At 38.0% G+C, this 16,920-nt stretch overlaps 1 protein-coding gene across 1 annotated transcript; it reads right to left on the reverse strand.

Moving 5' to 3' along the window:
• Positions 1-3,564: 3,564 nt before the first annotated feature.
• LOC104271224 (estrogen-related receptor gamma-like) lies at positions 3,565-16,052 on the reverse strand (the record flags this gene model as incomplete). The annotated part of the gene is made up of 2 exons (XM_009865829.1): positions 15,640-16,052; positions 3,565-3,761 (listed from the first exon to the last, which is right to left on the reverse strand). Coding segments are annotated over exons 1-2 (600 nt in total), but the record flags the coding sequence as incomplete, so codon positions are not given.
• Positions 16,053-16,920: the final 868 nt, after the last annotated feature.

Below are 16,920 nucleotides of genomic sequence, written 5' to 3' on the forward strand. Positions count from 1 at the left end.
CCTTGGAATACAGAGTATTTTGCTGTGCTGTTAATAACCATTACCTAGGAAAGCAAATGAAAATATGACACCCTCTTATTTGTCATGTGCTTAAAAGCTCATCAACATCTGCTGAATGCTTCAGTATAAATATAACACATGCTGAAAAAACATCCACACACGTATACTTAGGTTTTCAAGTAACAGTCCACGAGCTAAACAAAAGCGAGCTGTTCCTCTGGATCCATCTGTAGTAACTCTCCTGTGCTGTTCAATGGGAGATGCAGACAGGAGCCAGGACTTCAGTCCCACTCCAACTCAGTGCAGTATGGCATTGTGTTATCCTTCCTTCTCTAGCTTCTGGCCCAACAACTTATAAATTGTTAAGAATCTTGATCTAGGTATTGCTGGCTGTGCCTCATCGACATCTTTGAGAACATACAGAGAAATTCCCTACTCCACCCCCCTATTATATGCGAGCAGAAATCCAGTTTTTCCCAGGGTTTGACCCAAAGATACAGCCTCAAAATTCTAATATCAGGTCTCTCACAGAATCATTGGATGCTGGATGAAAAGTACCATTATCTTCCCACAATAGATGATTTAACATGCAGCTGTCATAAGAGAAGGCACTCTAGATATTTGCTGTAAGTGGTTTTCGGACATTGCCCTAAAAGCTAAAATCAAACTTGGGAACTTTTTCCAGGCACTGGGCTTTATATCACAAATTTTATACGACAATTCACAAAATGACACTATAATAAAGTCCTTCCAGATGTGAAGGGAAGCACAATGCCCTATAATTGTTTCACTTCAGATTTTATTAAAAAATTGTTAAGGAAAATTTCTAGAAGACAACTCCCCACTAACAGCGTAAGATTTCTGGAGAAGATACACACTGGCAGATGTGCAGAAGTTCTTGTAAGGTATATGATGCTGCTCACAAAGCTGCTTAAACTTGATTTTATTTCAGGTCTGCAACTAAATTTTTTTTTGTAAATAGATTTAGGCTGTCAATTTCCAGGCATGCTGTGCCATCAGCATGTAGAGACCGCTGTGACAAACGTGGAGGCTGCAGCAGCAAATTTTATTATAAACTGGTAATTGAATTGAACAGGTTTACATTTGAATAGATTTACTGCAGCATGATCTCTGACATGCTGCATGGGACTGAAATTCTTGTCTGTGCATAAAGAAACATTTAAGATACAAAAAATACTTCAGCTCTGTGTAAGTCCATGTTAATCAATAAATTTACACTACTTTACACATGAAAGTAATAGATCACCTTTCTTCATTCTGTGCATAAATGATGTGGTCAAAGCCAAAAACTCATCTCCAGACTTTACCATAGGTAAAACCAGCAACATCTGCCATCCAAACTACCTTCCAATGAGAACAAAAGAAAAAAAAAACCTCTTCCACATACAGTCCTAAAAGTGTACTATGATTCAGCATGGTTTCAAAGGTCAAAGTGGCCACTAAAGCGAGAAAAAAAAAGACACCCTCATAGGTTCTTTTAGGTTATTCTATTAGGTAGATAAGCAATACCTGAAAAGAACATAAGTTAACTCTCCTCTAGATGAAAATACTCAGTAATTAAAATACAGAGAAATCTTACTGCATTTTGACAGTAAACCTCACACAGTAAGAGTGAAAGAACTATCACGTGTCCAGGTGTGTGGCTAAATGTCTTTGCAAAGTAATTAGTTATTTTGTCATTGTAGAACTTTCAGAAAAAGGTATGCACTTTTTAGGGTGGACAATTTATGAAATTCTGATTAAGAGAACTTGAGGGACAGATCTGCATCCACGGACAATAGTTATTGATGCAAAAAAAATCTGACTGCCTGTGTGCATCTGAATTGTCTAACTAGAGTACCTCAGTTACTAAAATCACATGCAGAAACACAGTTAATCTACACACAGTTCTGGTAACTGAGATAATTATTCATGTGTAGAAGAGTAACTTAACTTTCTCTTGCAGTCCCAGAAGCTGCCCTCAAAATTTCAAAGCAAAAGGTCTGAATCAATTCACCTCTATCTACTCCTGGTAGCACTGTTTCCAAACCAGTTCCTCAGTATAACTGTATAGCAGGTTACCAGTGATACGGGATCGTAACTCACCAAAGAAAGATGTTAAGAAGCACAGCCACTTTCCAAAAGCTCCACACTGAGACATTCCTTTCTTTCTACAGTTTATCTAAGCATCACGATTTAACCTTTAAGTAACTGCTCCTAGTGGTCAGTTCTGTGAGGATTTTGTCAAGTACAGAACTGTCTCACCACCACTGGAAGGGAAGAGAGGGTCAAATCCTGCCATTCTTACAGAGGCAAAATCCCCATTGAATCTGACAGGAGTTTTGCTCAAGTAAGACTAAGGACAGCAGGATTTGGCTCACAGGATCATAGCATCTGCCAAAGCAGTTGCACAGAACAAGGTTTATTCTTAGTAAGTATAATCCAATAAGAATATGTCTGTAGGTGCGTGATAGGCCTAATTTGTCCATCATCTCTCCACGGGTCTATGTTGTTCTTGGATTTTACCCTGCTAACTGTATACTTAAACCTGTCTTAAATTACCATCAAACAATTTGCAAAAATCAGCCACCTATTAAAGCTGACTTTTAAAGCACTGACAAAGCAAATTGCACGGGACTATTTTGAAGTGGTTGCTTAACACAACGTACTCTCTGTTGGAGACAGCATTTAGAAAACATTACATTGGTTTTATTTTAAAAGGTTATCTAGCTCAGAAGTCCTTGACATCTTCTGTTATTCTTTCTTGATGGTAAAAGTGCACTAGAATAATAATGTATAAAATACATGCATATAAAAGTGTACTTTTGTATATATATTAACAGCAATAGAAGTGCATAGCAGGTGACAAAGATTTAAGGAATTGCCTCTTTCTATAACATGAATGAATCAGGTTCCAGGTGAAACAGTAATGTTTCTTGGAAACATTTTCTTATATTTAACTGTTATTCACTATCTTCAAAACTAACTGATGAATTAAAACCCTCAACATATCCTTACAGTGAGGGGCAAGGTCAACATATACTTACAGTGAGGGGCAGGGTTCTCACATACTTTTAAAAAAAAAGAAAAAAAAAAGAGGGGTGGATTCTCTAAATCTGTATGCCATTATTTACCCCAGTATAGTTACAGTAACTTTGGTAGACATACATAGTATTTATTCTTATTTAGTTGAGAAGTAACCCTTTCATTTGTCCTGATGAAATGAAGACTGACTAAAAATAAGGAAAAGAAGGCACAGTGTGTTTTTCTGCCAGAACTGGGACAGACTAACAGTGGATAAGGAATGGAGGAAAGAAACCTTTGAGAATTCATGATGTTAGAAGTGTTAAAATAAATGAGAGGGTATATTCTGATGATTATTCTGTTAGTTACCAACTAGAAGAAACTGAATGCTCGGGTATATTTTCCTGTACTACACATACAGATATTCCAGAGAGGACGAACTCTGTGCACATACACCATGATTCCAGAGCTTAGAGACTGACTGTGCGGAAGAGCAAATATAAATGAAAATTGCTTTTACTAACTGGTTAGAACACTCACCCATCTCTCTTCTTTCCCAGTTGCCCTACAATTGTTGCATGTGTTTGCAGAGAGATACATACTGACTTGATCAGTCTTACCTTCTTTCAGCATGCCAACTTTTAGACACTTCATGAAGCGGCAGGCTTGGCAGGACTTGCGTCTGCGCTTTGTGATTTCACATTCGTTCGTTGCTGGGCAGCTGTATTCTATATTACCTGCACAAGAAAGTAGGGGAAGAGAGAGGTATTCAGAATGACTGACTAATCAACAAAATGCATACAAGAAGTACTCACACAACTCTCGTCATGTTTAATTTTGGATATATCAAGAATAAACAGTGCTATAAAAAGGAAACACCTTTCAAGTAAAAATGAAAACCCAAGTTAAAGAATGACTTTTTGATTATTTTTTTTTTTTTAAATCTAGATAGCTATACGAAACCAAACAAAAAACAAACCCACAATTAACGCGAGCCTGGCTTCTGGCTCTATACATGGTCCCTAGCAAAATTTTGTCATTTATTGTTTGTATCAAGCTGCATGCATAGGCTCCTAGCCTAAGCACTTTTCATTTCCCTGTTTTCACAAATTTCATCTTTCTTTGTCTACAATACAGAAAGGAGACCATCCTGTTTTATTGCACGATCAACTGCAACAGGTACTAGAGAGCTCCATCCTTCTTCCACAACAGCAGGCACAGTGCATCAGGCAGGGCTCACTGGCATTGCTACCACCAACTCTAGCATGTTCTACAGCTGCTGGGTCCAATACCTCAATCAAGACACCTTCCCTTCTCTCAAAATTTCAGGCAGACACCCTGTACTAAGAAGAGGAGAAAGAATCATTCCTACCAAGTTGTCAGCACAACAAATACTGGGGAGGATGCTTGCCTCTGCCTCTCTCAGCTCTACTTGAAAGTCTAGAACGAGCTAGATCCTCCCGGACAAAGCATTGTCTCCATTTTATTTTATTTCACTTTATTTTTTGTTACTGCTTAGTACATATTATTTATGAACAAAAATAAAAAAGAAAAAAGCAGCACCTGAAAATGAATGGAAAATGAGCAATTTTTTTTTCATTTTTTAAATCACATCTTTGTGTACCCAAGTCCAAAGGGGAGAACATCTGTTCTCTTTTGCCCCTACCACTGCACATTTCATAAAACAGCTTAGCTCAGCTTATTCATCTGTCCAGCCATGCATCCTACTGCCCATGACTACATTGAGCATGACAGACCTTGCAGCAGTCAGAAGTTTAACCAGGAAACTGACTTTTAAATAAAGTATCTTCCTCATCAGCCTGTCACATCTTGCTTTAAAGGTATTTCTTTATTTCCTAACCCTTTCCCCCTGTGATTAAGTGCATTAGTATCTTAATGAAAATGCATTCTGTTTATTGCCCTCTTGGGAAGCAGGAGGTCATCACACCAAATGCATAAATTGTCATCAGAGACAGTCCGAGCATAATTGCAATTTTGCTGCTCCATGTTTGCTGCACTCAGGGTCCGTCAAAGTCCCCTGAAACATGCACGGGTTCTAATAATTAGCATAGAGTCTGCCTGGGACCACAGCATTGATGAAATATTTCAGAGTTAATCACACTTTGTAAACACTGATTTATATTGACTACCTTTCTCCAGACTGATGTCTCCTCATTAAATATCACATTAGCGGATTGCAGGATTGCACAAAGACTCAAATGCTCAGCAACTGCTAATTCAACAGGAAGTAATACTTAAACCACTTAGATCTATTGAAAATTGGTTAAGGATTTATGATAAAGGAGACCTGCACGGTGTAATGTAAATTCTGTCAATACAACCAGAATACTTTGTACAACCTTTTCAGGACTTCGTGTGTTTTATTCCTTCTGAACGTCGTGGCATGACTGATGCAGCAATGCTAGCAAGTAAAACAGATCTTGCTGTGTCTAACTGATAATGGTTCTTGTTGTCAAAACCTGAATTTAGTCCTCTTCCCCCTTCCTTAGCTCTTAGGAAAGTTATTTAAGAAACTGAAGGAAACAGAGGGTAGGAAATTCAGCAGAACCGTTGCTGCAAAACTTCTTTCTGACACACACTAGTGAAGTTAGGAAATAACACCTCTGGAAGGATACGTAGCTTAAAAAAAGATCCCATTATCCTCTCACACTCTAACAAGGCATTCTTAGTGAGGCACAACCACTACACAGGGAGATCTTCAAAGCCTTTCACAAATTGTATTTAATTAATTTCATCATACTATAGCAATAAATGTATTTCCATCTCTATTAAAAAAAAAACAAAAAAAAAGAAACAGAGAATCAGAACGATATCTTTGCACAAGGTCAGAAATGATCAAAAACAAGACTGAGATTACAACACAGAACTTCAAGCAGCAAAGCTTTGTCTTGAGGCAAGTGGAACACTCCCTCTATGGCCAGAGTCCATGTGCAAAGGCACAGATGGACAAAGGCACACATGTCAACACCAAAAAGTGGTATTCAAAACCAGAAACACACAAGCAAGATTGCTTACTTCCCTAAGGAGACACTTCTAACCCACACCCTGACATTTTTTTGTGCAAAAACCTGTGAAACAGGGCAAGGGTCTCTAACGTGCAGCACATTATTCACAGACAATCTAACTTACTCTTCCCACAACTTCCTGCCACCTAAAGGACTCTAAAATGAGCCATTACTCTAGTCATTTAGTTTTCAGTACTTTATCTTAAAAGAGGAATCTTCTACCAATTTAGGTTGCTTTAATGAAGTATATTTTACAGTCTTAATTTTTGATATTAAAAATAAACTTGGAAGATGTTGGAAAGAGCTCCTCCATTGAACTCAGTAGAGTTACAGTAACCGTATTAACTGCTGCAGCAATACCAATGGCCATAGATGGTTCCCCAGAAGCGTTTCAGCATTTTAGAATATGGCCAGACTGCAGTAAGAGTTCAAGGAAACTAACATTTTGTCACCACTTCACAGACAAACACAGTATTTTATCAAATATCCCCATGGATAGACTTCATTGCTGTGAGTGAGTTTTCCTGAAAAACAACCCAAAATACTCATGGAATTTTGCAATGGATATATACTCATGTATGTATCACATTCAAAAGGTGTTTTATGTAACATATTAGTGAATATATTTTTGGTTAAAACCTATATTTACTGCACATTGCAGGTCATTAGGGCTCTCCTAATTTCTTATATCCTTCTACACACTAAAAATAAAGCAAGAGAAACCCTTTTCAGAAGCCTCTGGGAATCTGTGCAATTTCACAGGTACGCAACATCCATTCAGGATGCTCAGATCTGCATTTCATTTCAGTGAGGAAGACTCAGAAGGAAGCTCTACCGTTTACTTGTCTATTGCATGATGCTAGAGGCTGAAACTGAGCAGCTAGGAAGAGTCCGAGTTGAGTTTGCCCAGTCTTGTCAACGGCTAAGAGGTAGCTGTGTTATACAGTGCACAAAATCAACATGGCAGCTCTGAGTCTTTAAACTGGGCTGACAAGAACGATCGAGCAATTTGTAATATCTCCTGGCTGATTTTCAGAAAGGACTGGGCTCCGATTACTTATTTCAGAGTCTTTTGTACAATTAGTTTGCAGGCAATATAATTTTCTCACTTACTCCTTAATAGAATCGTGCAGCTCGCTGGCTGATAGAATAACAGCGTATATGTAAAACTCCTGCCTGAAGTGCCAGGGGATAATTTGTATATTCCTTTCAGTAGCATAATGGACTTTTACAGTTTGGCAGTTAAAGGGCTGAGTAATGTAAATTAGTATGACGTTTGAAAATAAAAATATATGTCAAATCTTCACTCCTCAAACACATTTCCCTGCTCTATAATAATACAACAGGATTTATCCCAGCCTGAGTCCCTTTTCTCCGCTCATGCACCGAGGAATGTTTATTTAAAAACAGTCTTTTTTTTCTACTAATTTGATAAATTTTATTATCTCAGCCAAAAGATGAGAAAATATTTCCAACACACTGTGCCTATCAAGAGGCAACTGCCTCACTAAAAATATGATGCCATTTGATCACGAGATAGCAAGGTCAACTGCTAAAACTTATGCTGCATAACCCGCTCTCTGGTTTTAGATGCTTCAGACTGTCAGATCTTTACACACAGCGAAAGGGTAAGTGGGCCATGGTACCATTTTTTTCATCTCACAGATGAGGTTTGGAGGTTACCTGAATGAGATGTGGAGTCACAGCACAATTTTAGTGGTACAAGGACTTACTCAATGGCTTTACAAATCAGGCAATGGATTGGACTTGTCAGGATTCTTGAGACCATTTTGGCCATTTCTTGCACAGAAGTGACACCACCACTCAAGGTACCAGAAGAGGAGGAGTGAGAACCATTACAGAAGCCCATGAAAGCACTGGGCTCTTATGCCTTGGCATCTTATCCCAAATGAAACTCCTGTCATCAACAGCTACAACTTTAGAACCTCACAGATAACAACAGTGCAAAGCTGGCTCTACAATCTGGCTCCAGTCCATGGGACAGGCTGAAACAGGGGTCTCTGTTCCAGAAATATTGACAAGAATAGAAGCTGCAGACAGCAATTCTTAGCAGAAGCTTTATTTCCCTTTTCACACTACAACATTTTATGTTGTAACACTAAAGATGCAGAAGGATTGCTATAAGCTATTGGGATATGCTCAGAAAATCTTTGGACAAGGAAAAGACATGAGGAAGACTGAGATATGGGGTGAAAATGTGTTTGGAAAGAGTAGCCATAAGCCACTTACTAATGCCGAAGACATCAGTACGGAAACTTTTCCTGTGCGGAAATGCAGATCCAGAAGAAAGAAAAAAAGAGGGGGGAAAAAAAGCAGCAAACCAAAGGGAATTAATTATTCCTTCAATGTAATAATTTTATGCTATAATCAGCTCATGAAACTAATTTCAGCATTTTTATTCAATAATGCCTCATTTTGTCCCAAATTTTCTCTTTGAGCTTTTGTAACCTAACACCTTATTTCAAAAACTTGTATTTAAAAAGCAAGTGTTCTCTTTCTTCTTAACAGAGGCTACTGCATCACAAGATTTAAGTCTTTCTGCAGTAAAGTTTACCCCAGAAACCACCTTCAAGCTCTGTTTTCCTGGGTGACAGACCCAAAGGAATACATCTGCTTGTCTGTGGAATGGCATGCATGAAAACTTTGGAAAATGAAATGTAGTCAGGATTACAGCCATGTGTCTTCTGGGAACTAATAAAAGAGAAGTTTCAGAGATACAGGAGAATCTAAGCTCTAGAGAGCAAATCGCAGTATGTTAGGTTACACCTCGATATGTAATCCAACCAGAATAGAAAAAAAATAGTTTCTGCTAAACTGAGGAGAAGTAGGTGCTGTTGGAAACAAAGAGTAACAGGCTAATTTGGGAAAAGAAGGACAGAGACAAAGTCCTAGAAGGACTTAAAAATCTATTTAGTGTTTATACATATTAGCAAAGCTGAACTGAGTACAGTAAAAATACTCTCTCTGAGGTTAAAGTTTCAGTTCTTGCAGACTTTGTTCCCTGTTTTGCAGTCAGAAGTCAACTGAATTTAATACGAGTAAATATTTTCACAACTAAAAGTCCTCTTACGGATAAGAATTCAGAAATGGGGTCAGGTTGAAATGAGGTTGGATCTGAACCTAGTTGAATCCAGTTTTGGCTGACAAATCCTCAGGTGAATTCATCTGATATTGTAGATGAATTATAGACCTACGAATTCTGCTACATGTCCTCTGGAGCTGATGAAGCCTGAAGTTGACTGTATTCATAATTTTTTACCCAGATGACTTCAGAAACAGTACTGCCCATACACAGTTACCGAACACCTAAAAATTTGGTTTCTAAATGCCTCAAGTATTTTTAAAAGCTATAGGACCATGTATGAAGGATTATGCTTACATCTCTGTTGCCTGTGTTGCCTTTTCTGTTACAATAAGAAACTCAGGAGAAGCAGCTAGTTTTTAAGCAATTCTGCAGTGTAAAACGGTATTTGGCAGAGGGACACAGCCAGCTTAAAAGTACATTTTAAATTACAACATTATGTTGAGGGGCTTAAAAGAAGCCACGTTACTGAACTGTAAACTATTTCTAACTTCTAAAATGTCTGTTCTATGTCTTACTTTTCTGCTTAGAAAGCAACATGAACAGAGATTTAGAACAAAAATATAAAGGTGATGCTGGTTGGTCCAACTGCATGACTTTTTTGTGCTAGTCTCCAACTTCAGGTAGATGGGTTTCCAGCATCATAAAAAACACTGATATAAGGCTGATATAAGTGAGGTTTTCAATGACACCTGCAAGGATTTCTGCTGGAGTCAACTTCTTGATCTTCAAAAGAAAGAGATGGCATTTAGGTAATTTTAAGAGAGAATCAACACCTTGAAGACACAAATAGAACCGAGTCTGCCACCTAGGAGCCACCAAAGAGTCGGCCAAGTCAGAAAGACAGAACCATCTACATTTTGTCCCCACTGCTATTTCATCTTGGTCAATTTTGATACATCCTACTGAGGTAGCATGGGAAATTATCATTATTTGCTTATGAGCACTCATTCTGTGAAGTTGCAAATCAAATGACTTTCACAGCAGTTAAAAAAAAACTCATTAAAAGAGTTATAGAAACATTAAGATAAATCACTTGCTAGCTGAGACTTCACGTGCCTCCAGTTTCAAACTAGACAGACCTCTTTAAGAGGCATGGAAGCTTTCAGAGATGTTTATAACAAATAGAGATCCAGACCTAATTATAATGGCATCGATACACACCACTGTAACAGTACTACTTGTAAATCACATCTCTTTCTGCGTTTTTCTAATGGGTTCAAAATAGCCATGCACAAATAAGAATGCTCATTCTTAGTCTCGAAGAATCTAAATGAAGCATACAATTTACAAGGCTGTAAGGAAAGCAGAGATAGTAAAAATCACAGAACCATCCGTGTACTTTTCTCTCTGGTTCTCAGATTTCAGTGTGTTTATATTTTATTATCTCATCTTCTTTGGCTGCCATAGTTACACAATGATATTATGACATGATTAAAAGATGTGTTGGAAGGAATTAAAAACACTTGCTCACTCGTTTGGTTGGCCCATACACACAGAGAAATCAGGGGAAAAGGAAAAATATCTATCATCCCGTGCTTAAAATATTTGAAAGAAATGCTGATAGACAGACTTTCACTTGCATAAGGAAGGTGAATGATTCAATCAGGTAACAGGGGATTCAGGTGACATTTGGTGTTATGTTCACCGGAGGGCTGCCATCCTTGCACCAGAGTCAAGGTCCACAGACTATTGCATCAACATGCAAGCCTCCACCCTAAACTATAATCTTAGCTACCAGTAAAGATGCTGAACAGCCATAAAATCTTACTTAATTTGCTTTCATTTCCTCTGCAAAAATGATGTGCAGTGTTAGAGGAGTTAGGTCTGATGGATGCAAATCAAACCACTTTGGTCACGTGCAACTTCGTATCAAATGTTGTTACTCATTTTAAATGTCATCTTATCTGAATTTACATAGCTAGCTCTAACCTTCCTGATTAAAAATAATAATAATATATTTACTGTAAAGCATTTGTACATTTACAGATCAAACTGGCTCAGTAATGGGTAAACACTCTAAAGAGGGCTGAAAAACCTGAACACAAAGGGGATTAACACCAACAAAGTACAAAGCAGTTTAATTTAGCTCCTAGTTTGGCCAGGCTTTGAAGACCATAGGAACTACATTACTGCAGAACTGTAGAGCTGAAGGCTCTTAGGTGAACAGCACAAAATGGGATGGCACATTTGGTCTAGTTTACATAATGACCAAAAAGACAACTGTATTGCTTATTTGTGTTAGGAGACATGGTCAGGAAACAATTCTCAGGGACGAGACAGTGAGGGTACAACTGCAGGGCTTCTCAACACGTATTGTTTTACTCGCTCTATGCATAAACAGAAGATTGCTGTCTCAATACTGTTTATCCAACAGTTTTTCCTTAAAAATAAACAACAAAAAACCACCACCAAAGTCCAAGAATCATAAGGACTACCAAGTTCAAAATACCTTAGCTTCTGTGTGGAAAATTCAAACACAAGGAAATAAGTACGTGAGCTCTGACACTTTTGCAACAAGCCTTACAAGGAAGGCAACCTATCAATACCCAGGCTTTTCACACTGCCTTTTCATGCCAGTTTAAAAAGTCTAAAGACAAGAACCCTGAAGATTTTGAAGGAGGGAGGAAGAGGAGCTGTCTAGATTATTTACATGTCTTTGAATTTCTCAATCCTATCATCCTTCTACTGAAATCACAAATACTTCTTCAATCCACTTGCAGAAATGTTCAAGTCACAAGCACAGAATAATTACATAGTATTAATGGAAAATATGTACTTACTAGTTTTTATGATAACTGAGCAAATACAAATGATGAGAAATGTATTTACATTAAATATTCACTACAAAATATCTAGTAAGTACAAGACCTCTGTGCTGAACACAAGACTTTGCACCCAGCTGACAACTGAAAATTCTTTTTTTCTCTCTTTCTTTTAATGAAAGCTTGGAGTTTTCAAGATAACACAGTGCACAGCAAAAACTGTACAGAGACCCTAAAAATCAATGGACCTGTAACTATTTTTAGACGTTGCTATTTTCTACTATCCCTGATGTTAAGCCAATTTTGGGGAGATTTGGCTGCGTGTGTGTTTCTGTGAGACACTTGCAATCAGCCACCATGTAAATTATCCCAGAAGCAAACTGAGAGCTGCAGCTGAGTGAGTACTAGGCTGAGCAGAGAGAACATCCAGTTCTCCTATCCCTCATATATGTCACAAAAGGGGGCAGAATGTCATTAGATTCTACTATGACCGAAGATGACAACAATTTTATATATTGAACTGTCTTTTTGGTGGGTTTTATTCTGGAATTTTAGCCAGGTCATTTCTTCTAATTTTTTTCTAGTATTACTAATTTTTATCACGATCTACGCATTCTTTGCCACAGCCCCAAACACATCTCTGTGCTATGTTAAAAAAAAAAATATATATAAAAAAGACTTGTTATAATTTGAGACAGGATGCATTTAATTCCGTTACTTTTAAGAAAATGAGCAGGGATTGCAAGAAGCAGAAGAGAAGGAGAAATCCATCAGTCAGGAAGAAATTCTTTTAGACTAAACTGCTGTCATCTGAAAGGGAATCTCCATTACCCTTAAAAACAGGTGTATACTCCATGTTAGAGCAAAATTCACCTTGTCTAAAGAGTTACTAGGTATCCCATGATACACTTGACTTCTGTCTTAGGTAAGATGCTGGTGGTGTACAGATACTGTGCTGGCTTCTCTGAACATCTAGCTGCCCGTGGCTTTCACCTACTAAGATTTCAAAAGACTCCTTCAAAGTGGAAAGAATGGAAACACTCCCATTGACTCAGTGTAGGACATGCTTCATAACCTTTATCAGCTCAGCCTCGCTCTTGCTGAAGTCAGAGCAGTTTTTCCCATGACTTCAACAGGAGCAGCAGTGAGGTTTTACAAGTCTGAGCTAATTTAGTAACTGATGAACGGTAAAGAAGAAAGGTTTGGGAAGTCAAACATTCTTTTTCACTGAATCTCTAATTAAGTTCCCATTACAATTACATTATTAGCATTTAAAATAAGCGATTACTTGAGCCAGGACACGTTATCCTTACATATGCACAGTTACAATATTTGACTCTTCCGGTAGCCTAGTTTATTATTCCGTATTTATAAATTTCTTGGTTTTTTTCTGTTTTCTTATTTGTTACATAGTATTCAACTTATTTTAAAAAAAAGGCAGGGAAAGAATGCAGTATGAACCAGGAAATTAAATAGTTGCTAGCTGAAGAACAACCTCTAGGAACACTGGAATTAAATCTGTAGTTTAGAGAAAAAAAAACTTAATGGGAATTATTCCTCACGCAAGCTTAAAGCTAGGATTTGTCCATTCAAAACACGAGGAGTACCTTTTTCTTACATACTTCTTGTCACCAACCAAAATCCATGGTTTGATTCTCCAAAGCAAGTACTTTCCACTAGTTCGGATGGTATTTGAAAACTCCTAGTGGGTGTGTCAGTTTAGTCACCACCATTACTGAAGTTGCTGCCGTGACATTATGATGGTAACATACTTCCTATTCTTAGTTTCTTCATTATTGCTTTTCCATTCAATGCTTGGTTTTGCCTTACTGCATTTTTTTTTTGTCTTCCCAGCACTGTCACCTGCTGATGCAGCTAGTACTCCAACCATACTGAGAATTTTTGCACAGCTGTCACTTCTAACTTGAGCTGCATGGCCAAGTCCAGGTTGCTAATCTGGAGAATGACGTCCCTGTCTTGTGCTTCCATGCCCAGAAACTTGCTGCCTGTGGCGTGGTATAAAATTGCAGGCTACCTATTACTGCCAAAAGTCGACATTTCAATCAGTTGACGTTTCTGTGGCATTTTTAATGCTCAAAATACAACCAAATTAATCCTGCAGTTCTGCAGGACAACTATTACATAGCAATTAAATACCATTTATAATAACTGAGTTGCTAGCTGAAGTTCGTGCTTGAAGTTTAGCAATGCCAGAACACAAATTGCTTCAGTGCAAAGATCTTTTGAGCTTTTCTGAAAATGTTCTTGAAGGTCAGGTGAAACCACCTACCTATTTTTTCTGCTTTTTCCAAAGTAAAGACTTGAAATGAGCATACTGTTTCTGCATATGCACACACTGTACCTATGAGCCAGGCCACCAGGAATCTTAACAGGTATGTTTGATTAGTGGTTGCAAACATTGTAACACTTAGCTTCATTAGAACAGCTGAAGAGTAGTATTTCTTTTTAATGACTATATGGCCATCATAAAATGGGTACTTCATGCTGACAGAAGGCCCAAATCCTCCAGTAGTAAAACGGATGAGAGAAGAATAAAATGGCTGTTGCCTCAGCAATGGATAAATTAAATAAAATATTCTTTTTTTTTTTTTTTCTTAATTCTACACTAAATATGGAAGTCTCATTTTTAGGAAATCTTGATCAAATATTTCAAATTTTGGGTTAAATGAAACTACAAACTAACTTTATGCTAATTACCATAACTCATTTCTTTAAAAGAAAAGTATACCAGCAGACTGTATTGTCTTTCCTGAGAATTCCAGGTGCTCAACATCTATAAAAATCTGGCAGGTTTTATTGAGGAGCTTAAATTTGGACTTAGCAACCTATTTTTATCTCTGAAGTTTGAATTTAATTTAATGTGACACTGTATTTCTGTACAGGCCAAGCTTGGACTCATGTTCTTTAAATAAAGCACCTTCAATTTTACTTGAAAGGATGATATCTAAATCAAAGTAGAAGGTTATTTTGTCTCCACTGGTTTTGAAGCTAGAACAAGTGGTCATGTAAATTATCCCATTTGTACTAATTTATGCCAAAATATGTGGCGTATTTGTAACAGGTGTCAAGAGCAGATTAGTACAAAGTACTGGGCAGAGACCAAAAGCTTCCAACTTACTCTCCTTTGAATGTGATCTTACAGGTATGAGTTGAACCTGTCTGAGGCCACTTGTACATAAAATGCACGGAAGACCAATTATTAATACACTGATACACACAAAGCGCTACACCATTGCATTCTGTTCCCATTTTAAATGCACTGGTGCTTTTACACAAACAAACTGGATTTTGGTAAGAATTTAAGTAAAGTAGTGGTGCATCTAGCAGCAAAATCCATGCACGATCCCTGTGTGCCAGTCACAAGGCACGTTCATGAGACATCCGTGACAACCTTCAGAAAACAATCAGTTTTCTTCACAACATGTGAATGCATGAGAAACTCATACAGAAAACAAATCTGAACATGCACCAGATGGCTCCAGTGTTTTTCTATTTTTTGTAACCAAAGTAAACGCGGCAGTGAGCTTAACAGGGCACAAAGAACTTCCTAAGAAGGGGCTTTTTTCACAAGTAACACCTGTAGGACCAAACTTTATGACGAATGAAAAGGTACAGTCTGAAGCCCTAACAGAATTTAGCCAAGGATTATACTATTTCACTTGGAACAAAAGGAAGAAAAGAAGTTTAAAGAATAACCAACCTTGAATTGTCCTCTTGAAGAAGGCCTTGCAGGCCTCGCAGGAAGCCACTCCATAGTGGTACCCTGATGCAATGTCACCACACACCAAACACAGTCTTTTGGGCATCGAGTTCAGCATATATTCACACTTGGTCTGTGAATCTTCAGCGATGGTACTGGAGCAGTCGTCATACCGTTTCCTGACCGGCCCGTTGCCCCCAAGCCCTGTGGCCGAAGGGTAGAGGGGAGGCGAGTCCAGCCCGTTCTGATGTCCATTCATGGTGGAACTGTAGCTCCCGCTGGCGTCTGAGGAGCCACCAGGGCTGTGGTGGTTGATGCTGTCCGTCAGAGAGGCAGGGCTCGACGGTTCCGTCTTGATGTACGACGAACAGCTAGAATCAATGTGTCGATCTTTGCTTGACATTCTGCAGAGAAGCCTGTAGCAGGGAGAGAGAGAAAGAAGAATCTGTGTATTAAAGACAACGCTCTTTAAGGCGGCTCTGGAAGGGTTAGGGACTGCACATCATTCATTCATTAGTCAATACCTCTTGTTCTACATGAAGGTAATCAGCATAAGGGCATGACAGAGCTTTGTCAAAGCTCCAGACAGGCAGTAAACAAAAACTTTAAAGAGACCAAATCCGTCTGTCGTTCCCTCCACCTGCCCTCTAGGCTACTCTAAATTCAGAACTTGTCATCTGGCGAGTCAAAAATTTTTTTAAAATCTACTAGATTACTTGGCTACTAAATATCTTCCTTTTTCAGTACTTTTACAGTACTTTCTGTAAATTCCGCCATTATTAGGAACAAGTATTTCCAAGTTTGATCACAGAAATGTACTGCTCTGTAATTAATATTTGTCAAGACACTCGAACGTGTATCCATCATCTATTGATTTCATCCCAGAATCGAAGACCAAGTCTCCCATATTTTTTTCCTTTATTAATATTGCTTTATTACAGATATAGCTATTTAGTAACAGAGTAGCGCATCAACTAGGAACTCTAACAAATAATTAAGGCTGGACTCCATTTTCACAAAATCTAAGTGAAATGATTCATCAGCTCTGGCTGCAATTACTTTCTAGCTATTATCCTCAGACTAACCAGTAATAACTATGCCACTACCCCATATATCTGCAGCTCTATAGGATCTGACATTTTACGTGTTCCATTCTTAGATTAAAAAAAATTATATATTAGAGGAAATATTAGCTAGAACTTCTGTCTTTCAGAAGGTGAGATTCTGTCTTCTCAGATCTCACATTTTCAGAATTAATCATCTAAAATAAAACCATAAAAT

This window comes from Apaloderma vittatum, unplaced genomic scaffold (genome assembly GCF_000703405.1).
Source record: "Apaloderma vittatum isolate BGI_N311 unplaced genomic scaffold, ASM70340v1 scaffold14593, whole genome shotgun sequence".
Taxonomy (NCBI): Eukaryota; Metazoa; Chordata; class Aves; order Trogoniformes; family Trogonidae; genus Apaloderma; species Apaloderma vittatum.